Source organism: Plecotus auritus (assembly GCF_963455305.1).
Source record: "Plecotus auritus genome assembly, chromosome: 3".
NCBI classification, from domain to species: Eukaryota; Metazoa; Chordata; class Mammalia; order Chiroptera; family Vespertilionidae; genus Plecotus; species Plecotus auritus.
Genome location: NC_137772.1, coordinates 26,096,212 through 26,123,687, shown reverse-complemented (window position 1 = coordinate 26,123,687; position 27,476 = coordinate 26,096,212). Strand labels below are relative to the sequence as shown.

The following is a 27,476-nucleotide window of genomic DNA, read 5'->3' as shown; positions in this document are numbered from 1 at the left end:
GGGAAAAACACCACAAATAGGAGACTGTCCATCTGTAAAAACAAAGAAACAAACAAAACCAGAAGTAGCCCACTTACTGTTTACCTAAATGACAAGATCACTAGAATCCCTCCCTACAAAGCTGGTCTCATGCCAAGAAAACTTAGTTTACTGGAGAAACAGCATACCTATGAGCCTTCTACAATATTGATGATAAACCGATGACACTTCAAACAGTGAATACTGATGAAAATGTGTAAAAGATATGAAAAGACCATTCAAGCATAAGAAAACCAAATCGTTAAGATATCCTCAATTCAAAGTTTTATCTTATCTAATAAAAGAGTAATATGCAAATTAGCTGTCACTTTACGATAAAGATGGCGGCTCCCACAGCCAATAAGGAGGGAATATGCAAATTGATGAAACAAAGACGGTGGCACCAGCCAGAGCCATGGAGCCAGCTGGAGCGGGCGGGAGGCTTGGCTTCCTTGGTCACCCCAGCTTCCTCATTGATGCTGTGGAGACTGACAGCAGGGAGGAGGAAGTCCCACCCCCACAGTCAGCCAGAATCAGCCCTTGGGTTACTCAGTGGCCAGGACTCTCATTCACCTGCATCTCAAACCATGACAGCAGGGAGGTGAGACTATGTCTAAAGAACAACTATTGATATAATGTAGCTCTGAAGCCAAAAGATGCCAGCGTTATCGACAGAAAATGTCTGAAGAGCAACATGCATCTGATCTTGAAAGAAGGTGGCACCTGCAACAGAATGTATCTGAAGAGCAGCTATTGGAAAAGCATCTCTCTGAAGCTGAGAAAAGCCGGCATCATCGACAGAAAATGTCTAAAGACCAAAGTGCCTTTGAAGTTGAAAGAAGGTGGTGGCGATGACAGAGTACGTCTATAGAACAGTCATCAACAAGTACTACCAATACGGGTAGGAACTGCCTTCTCAGCGAAAATGGAGTACATGAGGACACAATTCTCTAACATAGTTGTGGTGGAATGACTGTTAGATGTCAATTTTGCCTACCACTAAATTTCTCTGATGAAAAACCATCCGATGGGAAATTTACTAGATGTTGTAGCAAAGGTAAAGTCTGTCCAAATGATATACATTTTCCAGAATACCCAGCATATTTAAAAAGATTAATGACAAATGAAGATTTTGACAGTAAAAATTTCATGGAAAATATTCGTTCCATAAATAATTCCATGGGTGCTTTTGCTTTTGCTTTTGCTTCCATGGGTGCAAATATCGCATTGCCATCAGGGTATGGGCCATACTGTTTTAGAATACACGGACAAGTTTATCACTGTACTGGAACTTTACATCCTTCAGATGGTGTTTCTTGAAAGTTTGCTCAACTCTATATTTTGGATACAGCTGAAGCTACAAGCAAAAGATTAGCAATGCCTAATAACCAGAGCTGCTCAGAAAGAATCATGATCAACATCAACAACTTCATGCATGAATTAAATGAATTAACAAAATTGTACAAATGCTACATGAGGTAGAAAAGGAAGCCCAATCTGAAGCAGCAGCAGAAGGTATTGCTCCCACAGAAGTAACAATGGCGATTAAAACAGTGATCCAGGCAGATACAATTCTCCCCGTGTAACCGAGGTTGCTGTCATATTCAGAAACAAAGATGGAGAACCTCCTTTTGAAAGGGACTTGCTCATTCATTGTAAATCAGATTCCAATAATCCGAATGCCACTAAAATGAAACAAATCAGTATCCTGTTTCCTACATTAGATGCAATGACATATCCTATTCTTTTTCCACATGGTGAAAAAAGCTGGGGAACAGATATTGCATTAAGACTCAGAGACAACAGTGTAATCGACAATAATACTACACAAAATGTAAGGACACGAGTCACACAAATGCAGTATTATGGATTTCATCTCTCTGTGCAAAACACGTTCAATCCTATTTTAAATGCAGGAAAATTAACTCAGTTTCTCTTGGATTCATATTCAAAAATGGAGGCCAATTGGATAAATTTCATCAAAGCAAATCAATCTAAGTTGAGAGTTGAAAAATATAGTGGTTTGATGGATTATATCAAATCTAGATCTGAAAATGATAATGTGCCGATTGGTAAAATGATAATACTTCCATCATCTTTTGAGCCTAGTCCCAGAAATATGCAGCGGCGATATCAGGATGCTATGGCAATTGTAACAAAGTATGGCAAGCCCGATTTATTCATAACCATGACATGCAACCCCAAATGGGCAGATATTAGAAACAATTTACAATGCTGGCAAAAAGTTGAAAACAGACCTGACTTGGTAGCCAGAGTTTTTAATATTAAGCTGAATGCTCTTTTAAATGATATATGTAAATTCAATTTATTTGGCAAAATAATAACTAAAATTCATATCATTGAATTTCAGAAATGTGGACTGCCTCATGCTCACATATTATTGATATTAGATAGTGAATCCAAATTACAAACAGAAGATGACATTGACTATATAGTTAAGACAGAAATTCCAGATGAAGACCAGTGTCCTTGACTTTTTCAAATTGTAAAATCAATATGGTATATGGACCATGTGGAATACAAAATCCAAATAGTCCATGTATGGAAAATGAAAAATGTTCAAAGGGATATCCAAAAGAATTTCAAAATGCAACCATTGGAAATATTGATGGATATCCCAAATACAAATGAAGATCTGGTAGTACCACTTCTATTGGAAATAAAGTTGTCGATAACACCTGAATTGTCCCTTATAACCCATATTTGTGCCTCAAATATAACTGTCATATAACTGTTGAAGTCTGTGCATCAATTAAAAGTGTCAAATATTTATTTAAATATATCTATAAAAGGCATTACTGTGCAAATATTCAAATTTCTGAAAAAAATATTATCAATCATGATGAAGTATGGGACTTCATTGACTCCAGGTATGTGAGCGCTCCTGAGGCTGTTTGGAGACTCTTTGCAGTGCAAATGCATGACCAATCTCATGCAGTCACAAGATTAGCTATTCATTTGACAAATGACCAGAATTTATATTTTCATACTGGTGATTTTGCTGAAGTTTTAGATAGGGCTAAAAGGCATAACTCAACTTTGATAGCTTGGTTCTTATTGAATAGAGAAGATTCTGATGCATGTAATTATTATTATTATTGGGAGATTCCACAGCATTACCCTATCTAATAAAATAGTAATATGCAAATTGACCATCACTCCAACACACAAGATCATTGTTCCTCCATTTCTTTCATTTGTGATCTGTTTCTTCGTCTCCCCATTTTTCACTGCTTCCCTGAGTTGGTAGGGTAGCTTTGTGTGCTAGGTGTCCTATATGGCCCAGTGGGTTGGCCTCCCCAGTTAACCTGAGGTGGATACTCTTGGTGCACCCCTTTGTGGACTGTGTGTACAACCTTGTTGTAGTTAAGTCTTGATTGTTGTTGGTATCACTGGGAGGAAATGACCTGCAGGCCAGTTGGCTGTGAGGATCAGCTGTGTCTACACTGGGAGATTTTCAGTGCTGGAGACAGCCTTATGGGATTAGCCTTGCCAGATTGCAAAAGCCTCTGTGTTCAGCTTGGAAGGGGTAGAGTCTCAGGGCGGAGCAGACGAAGAAACAGATCACAAACTAAAGAAATGGAGGAAAACCAATGAAAGAATAAGAAAAAGGTAAAGATAAAAATTATGAACAACAAATACATATCTATCAACAAGTGAACCTAAAAATCAAGTGAATTAAAAACCTGAGGAACAGAATAAACTGGTGAATATAATAGAATCAGGGACATAGAAAGGGAGTGGACTGATAATTCTCAGGGGGAAAGGGGTATGGGGCGTGCAGGAAGAGACTGGACAAAAATCGTACACCTATGGATGAGGACAGTGGCGGGGAGGTAAGGGCAGAAGGTGGAGTGGGATCCGGGTGGAGGGGAGCTATGGGGGGGAAAAGGAGAAACAATTGTAATAATCTGAACAATAAAGATTTATTAAATTAAAAAAAAACAATCTTTACATGAGTGATTTTGAACGTCCTTAAATGGGGGGAAAAAGTTATGGCAAGTAAATAGGAAGTCTCTGCAAAGAAAATGAAGCTATAAAGAAGAAACAAATAAAAATTATAGTACAGAATAATATAATAACTGAAATAAATAACGCAGTGAATAGGCTCAAAGCAGAATGGATGGGACAGAGGAAACACTCAGGGAACTAGAAAATACAACAATATGCCCTAACCAATTTGGCTCAGTGGATAAAGCGTCAGCCTGCGGACTCAAAGGTCCCAGGTTCAATTCCGGTCAAGGGCATGTACCTTGGTTGCGGGCACATACCCAGTAGGGAGTGTGCAGGAGGCAGCTGATCGATGTTTCTCTCTCATCTATGTTTCTAACTCTCTATCCCTCTCCCTTCCTCTCTGTAAAAAATCAATAAAATATATTTTTAAAAAAATACAACAATAAAAAATCCAATGAGAATAGGGAGAACATGGGCTTAAAAACAACAACAGAAAAAGATAAGAACCACAGGAACCAGTAGAGTCATAACAACAACAACAAAAAGAAGAAAGAAAGAAAGAAAGAAAGAAAGAAAGAAAGAAAGAAAGAAAGGAAGGAAGGAAGGAAGGAAGGAAGGAAGGAAGGAAGGAAGGAAGGAAGAAAGAAAGAAAGAAAGAAAGAAAGAAAGAAAGAAAGAAAGAAAGAAAGAAAGAAAAAACTATAACATTTGGAGTCCAGGAAGAAATTAAAGGAGATGGAGCTGAAAGAGTACTTGAAGAAATAATGGCTGAAAACTCTTCTAATTGGTAAAAAGACAGAAATCCTCAATTTTAAGAAGGTGAGCAAATACAAAATGAGATAAACCCAAAGATATCAACACCCACATCATAGTCAAACTTCTGAAAAATAAAAATAAAAACAAAAAAATCTTGAAAGTTCTGAATGACAAATAATACTTTATAAGGCAAAAGTAATTCTCATGACAATAGGTTTTCCATTAGAAACCATAAAGTCTAAAAATAAAAGAATTGTCAACAGAGTCCTATTTCCAATGAAAATATCCTTCAGCAATATGGAGAAAATCAAGGCACCTCAGGTAGAGAAAACACAAATGTAAACAAGAATTGATAAAGAATAATATCCAAATGTCAAAAAATATATGGAATATATTCAATATCATCTATCCAGGTGAAGTCAAACTTATTCCCCTGTTACTTACTTACCAGGATAGTTAAAATTAAATCGGTTTGTAATATTAATTATTGGCAAGTATCTGCAGGATCTGGAACTCTCATTCACTGCAGGTGGTTGTATAACTTGGATAAAAGGATGCAAAACTGTATCTACTAAATCTAAACATATGCCTACAGCATGAGTCATTAAATTTACTGCTTTTATATATCCAAAAGACATGAGCATATAGGTCCTCAAAATCATGTGTGAAAGGATGTCTAGCGTACTTTTATTCATAATATTTTAAAATTAGAAACAACTTACAAATCTGCCTACAGGAAATGGAAGAATGGTAGTAAATTCAAATAATATAGTACTACACACTTACAAAAAAAGAATGAAATCCTGATATGAAGAATAATATGAGTTAATTTCACAGATATTATGTTGAGCAAAAGAAGTGAGATACAAATGAGAATACATCATATAAATCCACTGATATGAATTTCATGAATTGATGGCACTATCAATGATTATAAAGGTCAGAAAATTAAGAAATTCTGAGGGTAGTAGTCAGAAAGGGGAATGAAAGAAACTTCTAAAATCTTGAGAAAAAGATTCTACATCTTATATTGGGTGTTACATATGTAAACAAGTTTGATCTCTACATTTACGTTTCATGCACAGGTGGAGTTAAATATTAGAGTTTTCTAGCACTGAAAGTCACTTATTATTTGAGCTTGGTTTCCTCAGCTTTCATTATGTCATATTACCATCTGAAGCTAAATAGTGCCATCAAGATCTAATTCTACAGCTCAGTAACCCTGAAAAATGAAAGAGGATTTATCTGATTAAGAGCTCTGAAGAAATCATACTACCAATTCAATATAATTCACCAAATATTCTGCATAAAATATTATCTCAAATGGAGTACCATTTATGATTCAATAATTGGAATTTAAGAGGAAGTAAAAGAGTAGGTCTTTTGTTATTCTCATAGTTTGTGGACTCAGTAGTAATACTGATAAACTATTGAAAAATATGTGTTTACTTTTTCTACAAATATTTAAATTGTTTGGGTAATGCTAAAAGACTATAAATTTTTAGCCTAAACATACTTCAATATATTTTTATTGTTAATTTTAGAGAGGAACGGAGAGGGAGAGAAAGATAGAAACATCAATGATGAGAGAGAATCATTGATCAGCTTCCTCCTGCATACCCCACTCTGGGGATCTAGCCTGCAACTCGGGCATGTGCCCTGACCAGGAATTGAACTGTGACTTCTTGGTTCATAGGTTGATGCTCAACCACTGAGAAACACCAGCCAGGCAGCCTAAACATACTTTGAAAAGAGACTGTCACATATTTGAAAATGAGACATTAAAGTATTATGTAATCCTATATAATAAAAGGCTAATATGCAAATTGACCAAGCAGCAGAACGACCCGTCACTATGGCATGCACTGACCACCAGGGGGCAGACGCTCAATGAAGAAGCTGCCCCTGGTGGTCAGTGTGCTCCCACAGGGGGAACGCTGCTCAGCCAGAAGCCCTGAGCTGGGTTCACTGCTGGCAAGTGCAGTGGTGGTGGCAGGAGCCTCTCCCATGGGGAGCGGGCCTAACCCATCAGTTGGACATCCACCAAGGGCTCCTGGACTGCAAGAGGGCACAGGCCAGGCTGAGGACCCTCCCACTCCAAGTGTACAAATTTAGTGTGTTTAATAATTCTTTGTGGACAAAACGCCTAAAGAATGGGAAAAAGTATTAGGTAGACTGTTCACTGTGAGCTTTAGAGAACCAGAACGATATTACCTTAGACTTTTGCTTCTGCATGTAAAAGGTGCAATAAGTTTTGATGATCTGTGAACTGTAGGAGGTGTAATTTATGATACATTTTGTGAAGCTGCTAAACACGGAGGATTATTACTTGATGACACTATATGGAAAGATACGACTGACGATGCAATCATCCTTAATATGCCCAAACAACTACAGCAACTTTTTACATACATATGTGTGTTTGGATGTCCTTCTGCTGCAGACAAATTATGGGATGATAATAAATCTCATTTTATTTAAGATTTCTGTTGGAAATTACACCGAAGGGAAGGTGCCTGTGTGAACTGTGAAATGCATGCCCCTAACAAAATTCAAGAGGTATTCACATGGCATGGAATGAAATGTTCACATTTCAAACTTCTAGACTATCCTTTCTTAATGAATGCAAATACATGTGATGAATCATACAAGCAACAACAGGCAGAGGTTTTGATAAGTTCTCCGAATAATGAACAGTTGACAGCATTTCAGACTATAACTTCAGCCATCGAAGATCAAACTGTACACCCCAAATGCTTTTTCTTGGATGGTCCAGGTAGTAGTGGAAAAACATATCTATATAAAGTTTTAATACATTATATTAGAGGTCATGGTGGTACGGTTTTACCCACAGCATCTACAGAAATTGCTGCAAATTTACTTCTTGGTGGAAGAACCTTTCATTCCCAATATAAATTACCAATTCCATTAAATGAAACTTCAATTTCTAGACTCGATATAAAGAGTGAAGTTGCTAAAACCATTAAAAAGGCCCAACTTCTTCTTATTGATGAATGCACCATGGCATTCAGTCATGCTATAAACACCATAGACAGATTACTAAGATAAATTATGAATTTGAATGTTGCATTTGGAGGGAAAGTTCTCATTCTCAGAGAGGATTTTAGATAATGTCTCAGTATTGTACCACATGCTATGCTATCGGCCATAGTACAAACGAGTTTAAAGTACTGTGATGTTTGGGGATGTTTCAGAAAGTTGTCTCTTAAAACAAATATGAGATCAGAGGATCCTGCTTATAGTGAACGGTCAGAAAAACTTGGAGATGGCAAACTTGATAGCAGTTTTCATTTAGGAATGGATATTACTGAAATCCCCCATGAAGTTCCCTTTGGAAATAGTATATCTATAGATAATATTAAAAATGTATATAAACATGCAATTCTTTGTCCAAAAAATGAGCACATTCAAAAATTAAATGAAGAAATTTTGAATATACTCAATGGAGATTTTCACACCTACTTGAGTGTTGATTCCATTGACTCAACAGATGATGCTGAAAAGGAAAATTTTCCCAGTGAATTTCTTAATAGTATTACTCCTTCAGGAATGCCATGTCATAAATTAAGATTGAAAGTGGGTGCACTCATCATGCTATTGAGAAATCTTAATAGTAAATGGGTCTTTGTAATGGTACTAGATTTATTATCAAAAGATTATGACCTAACATAATCAAAGCTGAAGTATTAACAGGATCTGCAGAGGGAGAGGTTGTTCTGATACCAAGAATTGATTTGTCCCCATCTGACACTGGCCTCCCATTTAAATTAATTTGACGACAGTTTTCCGTGATGCCAGCATTTGCAATGACTATTAATAAATCACAAGGACAAACTCTAGACAGAGTAGGAATATTCCTACCTGAACACATTTTTGGACATGGTCAGTTATATGTTGCTTTCTCTCAAGTTCGAGAGCATGCAACGTTACAGTTAAAGTTGTAAATACTTCATCACAAGGGAAGTTAGTCAAGCACTCTGAAAGTGTTTTCACTCTTAATGTGGTATATAGGGAGATCTACACTAATAAAAGAGAGAGAGATGCAAATTGACCATACCTCTGCAACCCCCACCAGCAAATCAGGAGTGAGTATGCAAATTAATCAAACAAAATGGCAGGTTAATTTGCATACACAGGCATGAGCGAAGACTGAAGGCTCCGCCCGAGCGAAGACTGAAGACTGAAGGCTGAAGACTTGGCTCCGCTGAGGCCCGGGTCCCGGGTGCCGGAGGAAAACTGGTGCCAGCAGCCAGGGGAAGGAAGGCCTATTGCACGAATCTTCGTGCAACGGGCCTCTAGTATTAGAATAAGTTTAATCACTTTATCAGTCATTGTTTACATCACTGTTGTTTTTATATCATGTTTTTGTTGTTTTTGTATCATGTGCTTGTTGTTGTTATATCATTTTGTTATTGTTTATTTATTAATAAAATTATGTGTTATTTTCATATACATTTTATTCATTTCCTTTCATCTCTCACACTTCTATTATAGAGAAAGTGCAAATAGCAATATTAAAATATTTCCTCTAATTCCCTTTCAATGTGCATGAATTTCATGCAACAGGCCACTAGTATACATATGTACCTCTTGACATAGCAGATTCACCTATTGGTATACACCCTTGAGAAATGCAGGCATGTGTATAACAGCAGGGATGTGCAAAAATAGTCATAACTGCATGAATCTTAATAGTCAAGGAGTGAAATAAATTTACGTTTTCATGGACATAGAAAGGATACATTATAATATTCATAAAATTACTACTAAGAACAATGAAAACAAGTGGATTATATCTACATTAAGGAAACTGATAAACATGACAAGTACAATATTGGGTGAAAGACCAATTTACTAAATGATATAAACCATATGATTGTAAATTGTATAGAGGTAGTAAACAGTCAAAAAAAAAACACATTGCATAAAGATGCAAAAAGTAGGATGTAAAACTATGATGAACAGCAAAGTAATGATACAATTATCATCAAATTCTATATGATGTTCTGAGGGAAGAGGCATGTTATTGAGAGAGGACACACAAAGAACTTCTTTGGCATCAGAAAATTTGTTTTGGCCTAAGTGTAAATTATTCAGGTGCTTATAATTCATTACACTCTCCATCCATATTTCATATATATCCTTCATCTGTGTTATATATCACAAGGAAATGATGAGAATGAAAAATATTTATTGTTAAACAATCATAGGTAGAGGACTGCTTTTCAAGAGGACTGTTGTCCTAAAATGTAGTTTAAGGAAATAATTTAGAAGGCATCTTTGACATATATAAAAAAATTAAGGGGAAACCAAGATGGTGGCATAAGTAAACACCTAAACTGCTGCCTCTCACAACAATTTCAAAACTACAACTAAAAGACAAAACGGACATCATCCAGAACCACAGGAAGGCTGGCTGAGTGGAAATTCTACAAATAGAAGGAAAGAGAAAAGCACACTGAGACTCAGAGGGGCTGCAGGAGGCAGAGGTACTGAGAAGCACACGCGGAGAGGACTGGCAACTGAGTGCGCGGATGGCTTTCTCAAGTGGGAGGGAGACAAAAGCTCCCAACTTCGCTGAACTCCAGTTCCGGGCAAGATTCTGGGGAACCAGACTCATACAGGGTGAAACTGGACTGTCAAGAAAGAGAAAAGTACACTGAGACTCAGAGGAACTGCGGTAGGCAGAGGTACTGAGGTACTGAGACACGCGCGTGGAAAGGGCAGGCAACTGAGGACTCAGCTGGCTTTCTCAAGCGGGAGGGAGACAAAAGCTCCTGACTGCACTGAACTCCAGTTCTGGGCAAGACTCTGGGGACCCAGACTCATTTGGGGAGAAACTGGACTATCTGGCAGCGGGCGGAACTCGAGGGCAGCTTTCTCTCAGAGGTGCTTGCAGAGATTACCAAGGGACACTGAGACACAGAGGCCTATTAGGGCAGGGCTGATGGGAAACCAATGCTGTCTGCTCCAACCTGAGACCCCACCCCATTCAAGCTGAGCACAGAGGCTTTTGCAAGTCTTCTCCCATAAGGGTGTCTCCAGCACAGAAGTTCTCCCAGCATAGACACTGCTGATCCTCACAGCCAGTTGGCCTGGAGATCAATTCCTCCCAGTGATACCAACAACAATCAAGGCTTAACTACAACAAGACTGTGCACACAGCCCACAAAGGGGTGCACTAATAGTGTCCACCTCAGGTAACTGGGGAAGCTGAGCCACTGGGCCCTATAGGACACCTAGCACACAAAGCCACTCTATCAACTCAGGGAAGCAACCAAAATGCAAAGACAAAGAAACAGATCACAAATGAAAGAAATGGAGGAAAGCAAACGACTGGATACAGAGTTCAAAACCACAGTTATAAGATTTTTCAAGAATTTCCTAGAAAAGGCCGATAAATTTAGCGAGACTCTTGAGGATATGAAAAAGGACCAACTAGAAATTAAGCATACACTGACTGAAATAAAAAATATTATACAGAGATCTAACAGCAGATTAGAGGATCGCAAGAATCAAGTCAAAGATTTGAAATACAAAGAAGCAAAAAACACTCAACCAGCAAAGCAAAAAGAAAAAAGAAAAAAGAATCCAAAAATATGAAGATAGTGTAAGGAGCCTCTGGAACAACATCAAGCATACAAACATCAGAATTATGGCGGTGCCAGAAGAAGAGAGAGAGCAAGATATTGAAAACCTATTTGAAGAAATAATGACTGAAAACTTCCCCCACCAGGTGAAAGAAATAGACTTACAAGTCCAGGAAGCACAGAGAACCCCACACAAAAGGAATCCAAAGAGGACCACACCAAGACACATCATAATTAAAATGCCAAGAGCAAAAGACAAAGAGAGAATATTAAAAGCAGCAAGAGAAAAACAGTTAATTACCTACAAGGGAGCACCCATACGATTGTCAGCTGATTTCTCAACAGAAACTATGCAGGCCAGATGGGAGTGGCAAGAAATTTTCAAAGTGATGAATAGCAAGAACCTACAACCAAGATTACTCTACCCAGCAAAGCTATCATTCAGAATTGAAGGGCAGATAAAGAGCTTCACAGATAAGAAAAAGCTAAAGGAGTTCATCACCACCAAACCAGAATTATATGAAATGCTAAAAGGTATTCTTAAAGAAGAGGAAGAAGAAAAAAGTAAAGATAAAAATTATGAACAACAAATTCATATCTATCAACAAGTGAACCTAAAAATCAAGTGAATTAAAAACCTGAGGAACAGAATAAACTGGTGAATATAATAGAATCAGGGGCATAGAAAGGGAGTGGACTGATAATTCTCAGGGGGAAAGGGGTATGGGGGGGTTCAGGAAGAGACTGGACAAAAATCATACACCTATGGATGAGGACAATGGCGGGGAGTTAAGGGCAGAGGGTGGGGTGGGAACCGGGTAGAGGGGAGCTATGGGGGGAAAAAGGAGAAACAATTGTAATAATCTGAATAAAGATTTATTTAAAAAAATATCAAGTGAATAAAAAAATCTGATGAACAGAATAAACTGGTGAATATAATAGAATCAGGGGCATAGAAAGGGAGTGGACTGACAATTCTCAGGGGGAAAGGGGTGTGGGGGGTGTGGGAAGAGACTAGACAAAAATCGTACACCTATGGATGAGGACAGTGGGGGGGGGGTGGAACCGGGTAGAGGGGAGCTATGGGGGGAAAAAGAGGAACAATTGTAATAATCTGAACAATAAAGATTTATTAAATTTAAAAAAAATAAAATAAAAAAACTAAAAAAAACTAAAGGAATGGTAGGTAAAATAAAGCAACCATGTTTCAATGTACTTTTTACTATAAAGTGTAAGGTGACAGAAATGAAATATTAACAAACATTGTATATAAACTAGTTGAGTCATAAACACTGTTATTTTGGAGAAGGTATCCCAGATATGGTTAAACGTTAAATAAGCATGGTAAAGATGAAAACATAATAAAAATACTAATCACAATAATGTGTAAGGTGATAATCTTATAAATCAAATACAGATTAAATAATAAGTGAAAACAATGTAGATATTGAAGGTAATAGTGTAGAAAAAACAAATGATAATAGAGAAATATTGGGGACATGCTAAATGAAAGGAAGCTGGTGTGTGCATATTGATAGAGACAGAGACAGAGAGACAGAGACATAGACAGAGACAGTAATGGAGATAGAGGTAGATATATCAGACTTTAAAACAGAAAACAGCATTAGAGATAAGATGATTCACTATTTGATGGTACAAAGTTAATATCTAGGGAGGTATAACTATTGTAAAAAGTTTGCACCATATAAAACAGCTTCAAAATATAAAGAATGAATGAAGTAAATTCTAGTGAGAAGTAGGCAAATACAACTGTATCATTGGAGGTATCAATATAATTTCTCAAGTGCTGAGAGGTCAGACAATAAAAATTAATAAAAATACAGAGATTTTGAGTCATTCACTTACAAATGTAATGCAAACAATTTATAAGGAATTTTTCACTAATAATTAGAGAGCTTCATATTTTCTAGGAAAATCTATATCATTCACAACATCACTATGGCTAAGTACATGAAGACAGTCACAACAAAATTCACTGATTAATTATCTTACCAAGCACAATTGAAAAAAGATAGCAAGAAATAAATATAACAATAATTAATGATGCATTATGATTTATTCAATTCTGTTCAACCAAGTTAAAATAGGTGAAGTTCCCCAGATGAAAGGACTGAAATTAAGAGATGAGGAGGTAAACAACACACATTGTATAACTTCATGAACCAGTACTCACTTGGGAAAAAATCAGGAGATGATTTAGGTGACTATATTATTGAGAGTGCTAGTTTTATGAAACAGAAAGGTGAGTGTTGCTACTAATGGTTGCACAATGAACAAAATTGTATTGAATCCATGCTACACTTACACCATACTTAAATTCTTCAAATGTTTCAAATTCAGGAAGAGTCCATTCTCACATGCCCAATATCTCCATGTCTTAGATAGTTGATGAAATGGTGCAACATTTGACAAAAAGCCCTTCCCTTGTGTATCACATCTCTATTTATAGCACTATCTGATAAGCAGAAAATCAAGTCTTTAGCTATGCCATTAATGATTGACACTAACCTCTGGAGTGCCACAATCACATTGCTCTCCCGGTTCCGCAATTTGATTGCCACATGTTGATTCTCTTCCTTGGACCACCACTTTTGAAATGGTTTGACTCTGAAGACATTCAAATTCAGGCTGTGACACTACACGTTTAAATTCATCCACGCTGCAACTGCTAAACAACTTTACACCATGGGAACGTCTAAAATTAAATTACATTCTTCAGATAAATGGAGTAAAATCACTAACAAAGTCACACTCTTCAATATAGCACTATTAATTCTGTACAACTTCAGTCAGTGAAAAACAAGGAGGGGAGAGTGCTTTGATTTTTTAATACAAGTCATAGAAAAGGTAAGAAATGAGTTCATTTATATTATAATCTAATATAATGGAATTCTAGCAAGTAGAGGAAGTTAAAGTGACATGAGTTAGAATATATTAAAACACAACAGTGATTGACACACAAAAGTTCTATTTAAGTAGATGAGTCAATGATTTCTGAGATCTCAGGTCTGTGAGATTTTTAGAGGTCCCACACTGTTAATTTATTTTAATTCTGTATTGATTAAGGTATTACATATGTGTCTTTATCCCCCCATTCCCCCACCTTGCCCCACTGCTCCTGTCCTCACCCTCCCTAGTGTCTGTGTCCATTGGTTAGTCTTATATGCATGCATACAAGTCCTTTGGTTGATCTCTCCCCCCCCCCTCCCCCCCGCACCCTCCACTGCCTTCCCTCTGAGGTTTGAGGTTCTGATGGATGCTTCTCAGTCTCTGGATCTGTTTTTGTTCATCAGTTTATGTTGTTCATTATATTACACAAATGAGTGACATCACTTTGTTAATTTTACTTCCTCCTGCACTTACTTCATGTGGGTCATATTTTGTCAGTGAATTGAACCCACCTGTTGGTATCTTTGGTGTGTTTCAGTTTGGGAAATGTAGAATATGCTTTTGCTTTTTTGCTTGTTTCCCTCTTTATTTTGTCAGAGACTTGGGGAGACTAAATTACCATCTGACTTCATCTTCTCCCTTTTCTTAAAACATAGTCCTCCCCAGGTATGGAGCCATCCTCTCTAATTCTAGTACTGTCTTCCTTTCTATGACAAGCCCACAAAGTTACATCTTAGGGCACTTCTTTCACTAGTTTCAACTTCTTTCTAAATGAACTGGTCATGGTTTTAATTCCCATCAATACGCAGATGGCTCACACACTCTAGATCCCTTGCCCTCAGAGATCCTGATTATATAACTGTGCACTTAACTCTAATAAATGACTTAGAGCCCCCAATATAGCATTTAAAACTGCCTCAAGATTTCCCAATTTCTCCTTTCCTAAAACATTTGCCTTTTTCACTATCTGTTAAGTTGTGATATCCAATAATCTACAAATAATTCTTGCCATTTCCATTTCTCTCAATCTTAATAAATTGCTGTAATTATGAGAATCATCTCTCCAATGTTATTATAATATTTTCCCTCTGATGTATTACGCATTCATTTTAAGATAATTTTTATTAGACGTACTGTATAAATCAATTTAAAATGTGGTTTGCTACATTGATCATAAAATCCCACCTCTTACATCATGATTACACGATCAGGCTCTTTCCTACAGACCCTATGTTAGTTACTCCTGGACTTCTTCCCCTGACTCAGTGTTCTTTGGCCTCCTTGCGCTTTACTTTATTTTCCTTGTATATATGTCCTTATAGTCCAAGCTATGTCTCTTGGTTTTCATTGTTATCCCCTTACCACCTCAATTTCCTCATAACAGTCTGTTGAGTTTCTCAAGCTTGTTGCCATCCAAGTATCACTCGCCTGCCCTCCCTGAATGGTATTCAATAAGTTCTTTAGGTGAATAGATTCATTCCTTCTCTTCAAGTCCCTACAGAACTATTTCCTAGGCCACATTACTAGTATTAGAAAGTTTCCTCTCCCCATGTATTCCCTATTTACCTCCTTCTGGGCACCTATCGTAAGATGTTTATATTTTGTTTATTCTATGGCCACTTTTTTCTTTCTTGTCCCTAATGCACTAATATAAGATATTTAGGACTTACTTACCTTGTTAACCATTGGTAAGGCAAGCACACAACCCTGCAACTCAGTCACTGTTCATTACATTTTCAAAATGAATAAATAAATTTCACTTCAAGACTATAGCAAGCCCCAGAAAGTCACTAACAACAAATACTTTCTCTGTGGACTGTCACATTGAATATAAAAATATTAAGCACATTTTCTATAATATCAATTCCTAGTTGTATTTAATAATCTTTAAATAACAATATATCTATTTAATAAAAATCTTTTTACTCATAAGTTATATTGCAAGCAATTATACATCAAAGACTACTTCAAACATTTCACCAAAAACTACATAGAGTTTATAGAAACAACAACTTACATTGCATGAGGATTCATAATGCATGCAGTTCCTGGACAGAAACAATTATAGATGTCATCATATCTTAATCCCAGATTAACTCCAATCAGCTGTGCCATAACAACTGAAAATGCCTCTAAAGATATCCTCTTTGGATACTAAATACAAAACAAAAAAACAAAAAAACACAGTATTGCTTAAGTTATTTCTCCATCCTTTTGATCATTTCAATTAATAATTTGTAGGCATACTACCTAAATGCAAACACAAATTTAAGAATATAGCATGAAAAAAATTAATAAATTGTGGTGTGTTTTATTTTTTTAAGAAATGGTATTTTTAGTCCAAATGGCATTGACAAGAAGGAGATAAAATTAATGCTGTTTTTGGTGGGAAAATGGCGGTGGAATAAACAGACGTGTCCTGAGCCTTGTCCCGGAGCAGATAGAAAGAACAGCTGAGGGTCACACGGGGAGTGTTTGTTGGTGAGTTGAGGGACAGCTATACTCCAGGAAAAGGTTGGGGACTGCTGGACGGGGGTCCCCTGACCCGGCAGCCCTCACTGCTGCTGAGTTCCCTCCTGGAACCACCGGCTCAGACGCGGAGACCGTGCCATCTTGAAGGGGAAAGTGGATGTTATCTGAAGCCTGAAAATCTACAACTGCAGCACCCACTGAACAGCTGTGAACCCCAGAGCACCAGTCCCCAATTAGCACAAACACACGGATTCAGAGGAGCTCTACACTCCACCATGGAAAGGTCAGATTTCGCCTGGGATAAGGTGAGGTCTCTGGTCCCAGCAGGACAGAGAAACGTGCGCACTGAGGAAGCTGGAGGACCAGGGGAAGTCTGAGCCTAGAAAAATCCGTGGCTGTTGGGGCTGGTGTGATCCGTGAATGTGGAAGGAGGTCCTCAGAGCTGCTAACAGAGGGGATTGCTAAAAAGCAACCCATTTTGATCTGATGCAGAAAGACAGCCTAAAAATTTTGGGAGTGTGCCGGCTGCTTGGACACAAGGGGGAAAAGGGGATTGCGCAGGTTTATGCGCAGACCCGGAGTTCGCACACTTGCACTTTCTCCTCTTTGAATCCTTGCTTCTGATTACTGAGCCCAATACATAGGATCACCCAGTTGGGGACACCCTAGGAGACTGCAGGGGAAAGTTGTTTTTCTGGAACCTGGGGATCAGAGCAGGGAGTGACCATCAGAGAACCAGCTCTGGGGAGGAGGGAATAATGGCCGCGGAATAGACAGACGTGTTCCGAGCCTTGTCCCGGAGCAGAAAGAAAGAACAGCTGAGGGTCGCACAAGGAGTGTTTGTTGGCTGGTTGGGAGACAGCTGAATTCCAGAAGGAGGTGGGGGACTGCTAAACGGGGTTCCCCTGACCTGGCAGCACCAACTGCGGCTGGGTCCCCTCCCGGAGCTGTGGGCTTGGACGCGGAGTCTGCGCCATCTTGATCCGGAAAGTGGAGCTTATCGGAAGCCTGAGAATCCACAACTGCGGCACCCAAGGAACGACTGCGAGCCCCAGAACAACGCTCCCCAATTGGCACAAACACACGGGTTCAGAGGAGCTCTACACTCCACCACGGAAAGGTCAGATTTCGCCTGGGATAAGGTGAGGTCTCTGGTCCCGGCGGGAGAGAGGAACGCGCGTTTTGCGGGAGCTGGAGGACCAGGGAAGTCTGTGCCTAGAAAAATCAGTGGCTGTAGGGGCTGGCGTGATCTGTGATTGTGGAAAGGGGTCCTCAGAGCTGCTAAGAGAAGGGCTCTCTAAAAAGCAACCCATTTTGATCTGACGTGCAGGGACACCCTAAGAATTTCAGGCAGTCCAGACTTACGCGCAGCCCCTGCGTTCCCTGGGTGCCTGGGCTTACGCACAGTCCCGGAGTTTGCACAACTGGGCTTTTTCCTCTTGAAATTCTTGCTTCTGATTACTAAGCCCAATACATAGGATCACCCAGTTGGGGACACCCTGGGAGACTGCAGGGGAAAGTTGTTTTTCTGGAACCTGGGGATCGGAGCAGGGAGTGACCATCGGAGAGTCAGCTCTGAGGCAGCCCACTCCCACAAACCGGTAGTGAGTGCCACAGGGAAAGAAGGCTCTAACACTGCCTAGAGAGGCCATAGATAGACCCGGAAGTCAATCCAGAAACACTGCCACCCAGGGGCTGAATAACAAATTGACTCTTGTGTAATCAAAAATAAAGGAATACGAGAAATTAAGACACACTGCCTGCTTAAAATCAGGACTGGCTTGCAACACTGAAGAGCAGTGGATCGCAGGGAACTGCAATACTGTCTGGACTGAGAAACAGGCGTGCCAAACAGAAAAACAGAGGAAGTGAATGACCTTCACTACTTCACATCTTATTTTTACCTTTTATTTTTTTATTTTTTTTATTTTTTTTTTAATTTTCATTTTTTGCATCTTTTAATCAAGAAACTTTTTTTTCTTTTTTCATCACTTGATTTTACCTTTTTAATTATTACATTTTTATTTTCAATCCGTATTATTACTACTGCTATTTTATCTTTTTTTTTTTTTAAGTGTCATTTTATTTTCTCTTCATTTTATTTTGGGATTAGGGTTCTACATTCTTTTTTTATCTTTCCTTTAGCATCGTTTTACTCTATCTCAACTCTACCTTTAGGCCATCACTCTCTTCCTAACCTCCCCCTTTTCAGTGTCCTGTTTATCTTACCCTTTTACTGCTTTACATTTTCCCTATTCTTTCTGTTTACCCCTTGTTAAAATTTCACCCTACTTACATATCTAATCTCCAATCCCCTGCTCCAAGTCCACATACACCTCTCCCTTCCCTGTCTGAGCTATCCACAAACTTGTCCTTCTCTCTGTCCTTTTGTTGTTGTTTGCTTGAATGTAGATTATATCGAATTTTTATGCTTTTTTGTGAGATTGTTCTGCTAATTCTTCTTTTGTTTATTTTTTTGTTTGTTTTCTGCTTCAGCTTTCCCTTGCCTCACTCCATATTAGTTGGTGTTGTAGTTTGTACTAATCCCCAGGCACTTGTTGCTGGCATTTGCTGGGATTAGTGATTGTTCTATTGGAGTTTTATCCCCAATATATATAGTCTGTTCCCCTTTCTCTCTTAGTCACTTTCTTGTCTCTCTTACTTTTTTTTTTCTTTACTTTCCCTTTTCCCAATTTCATTTTCACACTCCTTTTTTCTTTTTTTCTTTCTTTCTTTCTTTTTTCCTCTTCTTCTTTCTCTCCTATCACCTAATTTGCCTTTCTCTGGTGGTCACCTATATTGGAGGTTATTAATATCGTGAATACATTCCTGTTCAGTGCCTTGTGAGTTGTACCTGGTAGTGCTGTAGTTTATGCCTTTAAATCAACCCAGGAGAGAGAGAACTACATAACCAGACACCCAGAGAAGAGAGACCATGGGGAGACAAAGAAGCAGTCCGCATATGAAAGAAAAGCAGGCATCACCAGAAAAGGAAGTAAACGAAATGGAGGCAAGCAACCTTCCAGAAAAAGAATTCAGAGAAATGGTCATAAGGTGGCTGAAAAGAATGGAAGACAAATTCGACAATATGAGCAAGAACCAAGAGGAAATGAAGAAGAACCAAGAAGAAATGAAAAATGACATCGCTACCATAAAGAACACAATAGAAAGCATCAAGAGTAGACTAGAAGAAGCAGAGGACCGCATCAGTGAGCTAGAAGACAAGATGGAAAAAAATACCCAAGTAGAGCAACTTCTAGAAAAAAAAATTAAAAGGCAGGAGGAGAGTCTAAGGGAACTTTGGGACAACACAAAACAAAACAACATCCGCAAAATAGGGGTTCCAGAAGGAAAGGAAGCTGAGCAAGGAATAGAAAACCTGTTTGAAGAAATAATCACAGAAAATTTCCCTGATATAGGGAAGAAAAAACCCACACAAATCCAAGAAGCTCACAGAGTCCCAAGCAAAATGAACCCCAAAAGACCGACGCCAAGGCACATTATAATTAAATTGGCAAACACCAACAACAAAATAAGAATCTTAAAAGCAGCAAGAGAGAGACAGAGAGTTACATACAAAGGAACCCCCATCAGACTAGCAACAGATTTCTCAACAGAAACTCATCAGGCCAGAAGGGAATGGAATGAAATATACAAAGTCATGCAAAGGAAGGGTCTGAATCCAAGAATACTGTACCCAGCAAGGCTGTCAATCAAAATTGAAGGTGAAATCAGGAGCTTCACAGACAAAAAAGGACTAAGGGAATTTATTACCACCAAACCAGCAATGCAAGAAATGCTAAAGGGTCTGCTGTAAAAAAAAAAAAAAAAGAAAAAAGAAAGAAAGAAACAGTAAGTGAAAAAGTAACACAGGGGTAAAGAATAGGAATGGCGACAAATAAGTACCTATCAATAATAACTTTAAATGTAAATGGATTAAATGCCCCAATCAAAAGACATAGGGTAACGGATTGGATAAGAAAACACGACCCATATATCTGCTGTCTACAAGAAACCCATCTCAGAAAAAAAGACGCACACAGACTGAGGGTGAAGGGATGGAAAAAGGTTTTCCAGGCAAATGGAACTGAAAAAAAAGCTGGGCTAGCAATACTTATTTCTGACAAAATAGATCTCAAACTGAAGGACATAACAAGAGATAAGGAAGGCCATTTCTTAATACTAAAGGGAGCAATCCAACAAGAAGAAATAACTCTGGTAAACATATATGCACCCAATACAGGAGTACCCAAATACATAAAAAAACTCCTGGAGGATATCAAGGGAGAGATTGACAGCAATACAATCATAGTAGGAGACTTTAATACCCCACTATCACCATTGGACAAATCCTCTAAACAAAACATCAGCAAAGAAAAATCAATCCAAAATGACTCCCTAGACCAGATGGAATTAATTGACATCCTCAGAACATTTCACCCCAAAGCCACAGAATATACATTCTTCTCAAGTGCACATGGGTCATTTTCAAAGACAGACCATATGTTGGGACATAGGCAAAGTCTCTTCAAATTCAAGAAGATAGAAATCATATCAAGCATCTTCTCAGACCACAGTGGCATAAAACTGGAAATTGACTACAATAAAAACAACCCAAAGAAATCAAACACATGGAGACTAAACAACATGCTATTAAACCATGACTGGGTTACCAGAGAGATCAAAGAAGAAAAAAAAACATCATGACAACAAATGACAATGAAAACACTACAATCCAAAATCTATGGGACACAGCGAAAGCAGTCTTGAGAGGGAAGTTCATAGCTCTACAAGCCTACTGCAAAAAACAAGAAACAGGGGTAATAAATTACCTAACCCAACACCTCAAAGAGTTAGAAAAAGAGCAACAAGTAAAGCCCAGTGTAAGCAGAAGGAAGGAAATAATAAAGATCAGAGCACAGATAAACGACATAGAGACCAAAGAAACAATACAAAAGATCAACAAAACCAACAGCTGGTTCTTTAAAAGGATAAACAAGATTGATGAACCTCTAGCCAGGCTCACCAAGAAGCAAAGAGATAGGACCCAAATAAACAAGATCAGAAATGAAAGAGGTGAAATAACAACAGATCCCGCCGAAATACAAAGGATTGTTAAAAAATACTACGAACAACTCTATTCCAACAAACTGGACAACCTGGAGGAAATGGACATATTCCTAGAAAAATATAACCTTCCAAAACTCAATCAGGAAGAATCTAAACAGCTCAACATGCCAGTAACTATGGAAGAAATTGAAGCAGTCATCAAAGAGCTTCCGGCAAACAAAAGCCCGGGGCCAGACGGCTTCACAGGAGAGTTCTACCAAACATTCAAGGAAGAACTAAAACCTATCCTCCTCAGATTATTCCAAAAAATTCAAGAGGAAGGAACACTTCCAAGCTCCTTCTATGAAGCCAGCATCACCCTAATACCAAAACCAGATAAAGACAACACAATGAAGGAGAATTACAGGCCAATATCCCTCATGAATGTAGATGCCAAAATCCTCAACAAAATTCTAGCATCGGATCCAGCAGTACATCAGAAAGATCATACACCATGATCAAGTAGGGTTTATCCCAGGAATGCAAGGATGGTTCAATATCCGCAAATCAATAAATGTGATACATCACATAAACAAATTGAGAGATAAAAATCACATAGTCATATCAATTGATGCAGAAAAAGCATTTGACAAAATCCAACACCCTTTCTTGATAAAAACTCTCAACAAGGTGGGAATAGAAAGATCATACCTCAACATAATAAAAGCTATATATGATAAACCCACAGCTAACATCATACTCAATGGGCAAAAACTAAAACCATTTCCCCTAAGAACAGGAACAAGACAGGATGCCCACTCTCACCACTCCTGTTTGACATAGTACTGGAAGTATTAGCCACTGCAATTAGACAAGAAGAAGAAATAAAAGGCATCCAAATTGGAAAAGAAGAAGTAAAGCTGTCCTTATTTGCAGATGACATGATATTGTACATAAAAAACCCGAAAGACTCCATCAAAAAACTAACAGACTTAATAAATGAATTCGGCAATGTAGCATGACACAAAATTAACACCAAGAAATCTATGACATTTCTATACACCAAGAGTGAACTTACAAGAAGAGAGACTAAAAAAGCAATCCCATTTTCCATCGCACCAAAAAAATTAAGATACTTAGGAATAAACCTAACCAAGGAGGTAAAAGACCTATATGCAGAAAACTACAGGACACTGAAAAAAGAGATAGAGGAAGATGTAAACAGATGGAAGAACATACCATGTTCATGGATTGGTAGAATCAACATCATTAAAATGTCCATACTACCCAAAGCAATCTATAGATTCAATGCACTCCCCATTAAAATACCAACGGCGTATTTCACAGACCTAGAAAGAACTCTCCAAAAATTCATCTGGAATAAAAAAAGACCCCGAATAGCCACAGCAATCCTGAGAAAGAAGAATAAAGTAGGAGGGATCTCAATACCAGATTTCAAGCTGTATTACAAAGCCACTGTCCTCAAAACAGCCTGGTACTGGCACAAGAACAGACATATAGATCAATGGAACAGAATAGAGAATCCAGATATCGACCCAAACCAATATGCGCATTTAATATTTGACAAAGGAGGCATGAGCATACAATGGAGTCAAGACAGTCTCTTTAATAAATGGTGTTGGGAAAATTGGACAGATACATGCAAAAAAATGAAACTAGATCACCAACTTACACCATACACAAAAATAAACTCAAAATGGGTACAGGACTTAAATATAAGACGGGAAACCATAAAAATACTGGAGGAATCCACAGGCAGCAAAATCTCAGACATATGCCAAAAGAACTTTTTCACTGATACTGCCCCTAGGGCAATGGAAGCCAAAGAGAAAATAAACAAATGGGACTACATCAAAATAAAAAGCTTTTTCACAGCAAAAGAAACCATCAACAAAACCACAAGAAACCCCACTGTATGGGAGAACATATTTGCAAATGTTATCACTGATAAAGGTTTAATCTCCAACATCTACAGGCAGCTTATACAACTTAATAAAAGGAAGATAAATGATCCAATAAAAAAATGGGCAACAGACCTAAATAGAATCTTTTCGAAAGAAGACAGAAGGAGGGCCAAGAGACACATGAAAACATGCTCAAAGTCACTAATTATCCGAGAGATGCAAATCAAAACGACAATGAGGTACCATCTTGCACCTGTCAGAATGGCTATCATCAACAAATCAACAAACGACAAGTGTTGGCGAGGATGCGGAGAAAAAGGAACCCTCATGCACTGCTTGTGGGAATGCAGACTGGTGCAGCCACTGTGGAGAACAGTATGGAGTTTCCTCAAAAAACTGAAAATGGAACTCCCATTTGACCCAGTAATCCCACTCCTGGGAATATATCCTAAGAAACTAGAAACACCAATCAGAAAGGATATATGCACCCCTATGTTCATAGCAGCACAATTTACCATAGCTAAGATTTGGAAACAGCCTAAGTGCCCGTCAGCAGATGACTGGATCAGAAAACTATGGTACATCTACACAATGGAATACTATGCTGCCATAAAAAAGAAGGAATTACTACCATTTGTAGGCACCTGGATGGAATTAGATAACATTATGCTAAGTGAAATAAGCCAGTCAATGAAAGAAAAATACCACATGATCTCACTCATTTGGGGATAATGAAAAACATTATAAACTGATGAACAAAAAGATAGATACAGAGGCAGTAAAGCATCAAACAGACTGTCAAATTACAGCAGTTATGTTAGGGAGAGGTGGGGGAAATAAGAGATCAACTGAAGGACTTTTATGCATGTATATAAGAGTAACCAACGGATGCAAAACATTGGGGGGTGAGGCATGTATGGGAGTGGGGTGGGGGGGGGCAATGGTAAGATATGTACACATATAATACCTAATAAAAAAAAAAAAAAAAAAAAAAAAAAAAAAAGAGAGAACCAGCTCTGGGGCAGCCTACTCCCACAAACCGGTATTGAGTGCCACAGGGAAAACAGGATCTAAGCACAGGCTAGAGAGGACCTATAGACCCGGAGGTCAACCCAGAAACACTGCCACCCAGGGGCTGAATCACAAATTGACTCTTGTGTAATCACAGATAAAGGATTTCAAGTAAGACACACCGCCTGCTTAAAAATCAGGACTGGCGTACAACACTGCGGAGCAGTGGAATGCAGGGAACTGCAATACTGTCCTGACTGGGAAACAGGCATGCCAAACAGAACAATAGAGGAAGTGAATGACCTTCACTACTGCACATTTTATTTTTTATTTTTTACTTTTTTATTTTTCATCTTTTACTTAAGAAAGTAATTATTTTTCTTTTTTCCTCACTTGATTTTACCTTTTTAATTATTACATTTTTATTTTCAATCAGTATCATTACTACTACTATTTTACCTTTTTTTTAAAAAAAGTGTCATTTTATTTTCTCTTTATTTGACTTTGAGATTAGTGTTCTACATTCTATTTTCATCTTTCCTTTAGCATCATTCTACTCTATCTCAACTCTACCTTTATGCCATCACTCTCTTCCTAACTTTTGCCCTTTTGTTGTCCTGTTTCTCTTACCCTTTTCCTGCTTTAGATTCTCCCTATTCTTTCTTTTTACCCCCTGTTAAAATTTCACCCTACTTATATATCTAATTTCCAATCCCCTGCTCCGACTTCATACACACCTCTCTCTTCTCTGTCTTCACTATCCAAAAAATTGTTTTTCTCTCTGTCCTTTTGTTGTTTTTTGCTCAAATGTTGATTATATCTTTTTTATGCTTGTTTGTGAGATTGTTTTGCTTATTCTTTTTTTATTTTGTTTTTTTATTTGCTTTGTTTTTGTTTGTTTGTTTTTTGCATCTGTTTTTCCTCACCTCACTTAATATTAATTGTTGTTTGTAGTTTGTATTCATCGCCAGGTACCTGTTGCTGGCATTTGCTGGGATTAGTGGCTGTTCTATTGGAGTTTTCTCCCCATATATATATAGTTTGTTCCCCTTTTCTTCCTTATTCTCTTTCTTTTCTCTCTTACTTTTGTTTTCCTTTTCCATATTTCATTTTGCCACTCCTTTCTTTTCTTCTTTTTTTCTCTTCTTCTTTCTCTCCTATCCCCAAATTTGCCTTTCTCTGGTGGTCACCTCTATTGGAGGTTATTAATATCGTGAATACATTTCTGTTCAGTGACTTGTGTGTTATACCTGGTTGTGTTGTATTCTGTGCCTTTAAATCAACGCAGGAGAGAGAGAACTACATAACCAGACACCCGGACAAGAGAGACCATGGGGAGAAAAAGTAATAGCCCACATATGAAAGAAAAGCAGGCATCACCAGAAAAGAAAGTAAATGAAATGGAGGCAAGCAACCTGCCACAGAAAGAATTCAGATAAATGGTCATAAGGTGGCTGAAAAGAATGGAAGACAAATTGGACAATATGAGTAAGAACCAAGAGGAAATGAAGAAGAACCAAGAAGAAATGAAAAATGACATCGCTGCCATAAAGAACACAATAGAAAGCATCAAGAGTAGACTAGAAGAAGCAGAGGACCGCATCGGTGAGAAAGAAGACAAGGTAGGAAAAAATACCCAAGTAGAGAAGCTTCTAGAAAAAAAAAATTAAAAAACAGGAGGAGAGCCTAAGGGAACTTTGGGACAACATGAGACAAAACAACATCCACATAATAAGGGTTCCAGAAGGAGAGGAAACTGAGCAAGGAATAGAAAACCTGTTTGAAGAAATAATCACAGAAAACTTCCCTGATATAGGGAAGAAAAAACCCACACAAATCCAAGAAACTCACAGAGTCCCAAGCAAAATGAACCCCAAAAGACCGACGCCAAGGCACATTATAATTAAATTGGCAAACACCAACGACAAAGTAAGAATCTTAAAAGCGGCCAGAGTGAGACAGAAAGTTATCTACAAAGGAACCCCCAACAGACTAGCAACTGATTTCTCAACAGAAACTCATAAGGCCAGAAGGGAATGCAATGAAATATACAAAGTCATGCAAAGGAAGGGTCTGAATCCAAGAATACTGTACACAGCAAGGTTATCAATCAAAATTGAAGGTGAAATCAGGAGCTTCACAGACAAAAAAGAACTAAGAGAATTTATTACCACCAAACCAGCAATGCAGGAAATGTTAAACGGTTTGCTGTAAATAAAAAGAAATAGTAAGCAAAGAAGAAACACAGGGGTAAGGAATAAAAATGGCGACAAATAAGTACCTATCAATAATAACTTTAAATGTAAATGGATTAAATGCCCCAATCAAAAGACATAGGGTAACATATTGGATAAGAAAACACGACCCATATATCTGCTGTCTACAAGAAACCCACCTCAGAAAAAAAGACGTACACAGACAGAGGGTGAAGGGATGGAAAAAGGTTTTTCAGGTGAATGGAAATGAAAAAAAAAAAAAACCTGGGGTAGCAATACTTATATCTGACAAATTAGATCTCAAAGTGAAGGACATAACAAGAGATAAGGAAGGTCACTTCATAATACTGAAGGGAGCAATCCAACAAGAAGAAATAACTCTGGTAAACATATAAGCACCCAATACAGGAGCACCCAAATACATAAAAAAAAAACTCCTGGAGGATATCAAAGGAGAGATTGACAGCGATACAATCATAGTAGGAGACTTTAATACCCCACTATCACCATTGGACAAATCCTCTAAACAAAAA

The 27,476-nt window shown here is 38.0% G+C and overlaps 1 protein-coding gene across 1 annotated transcript in view; it reads right to left on the bottom strand.

Annotated features, from left to right (window-relative positions):
- Window positions 1–27,476, bottom strand: part of LOC308243474 (A disintegrin and metallopeptidase domain 3-like) — a gene marked incomplete at both ends in the record, with an annotated part of 133,817 nt that overhangs the window by 28,787 nt on the left and 77,554 nt on the right. Inside the window, 2 exons of the mRNA XM_080659019.1 lie at window positions 13,890–14,076; window positions 16,288–16,424. Of these exons, the coding sequence (XP_080515145.1) occupies window positions 13,890–14,076; window positions 16,288–16,424 (324 nt within the window). The remainder of the gene's footprint in view (window positions 1–13,889; window positions 14,077–16,287; window positions 16,425–27,476) is intronic.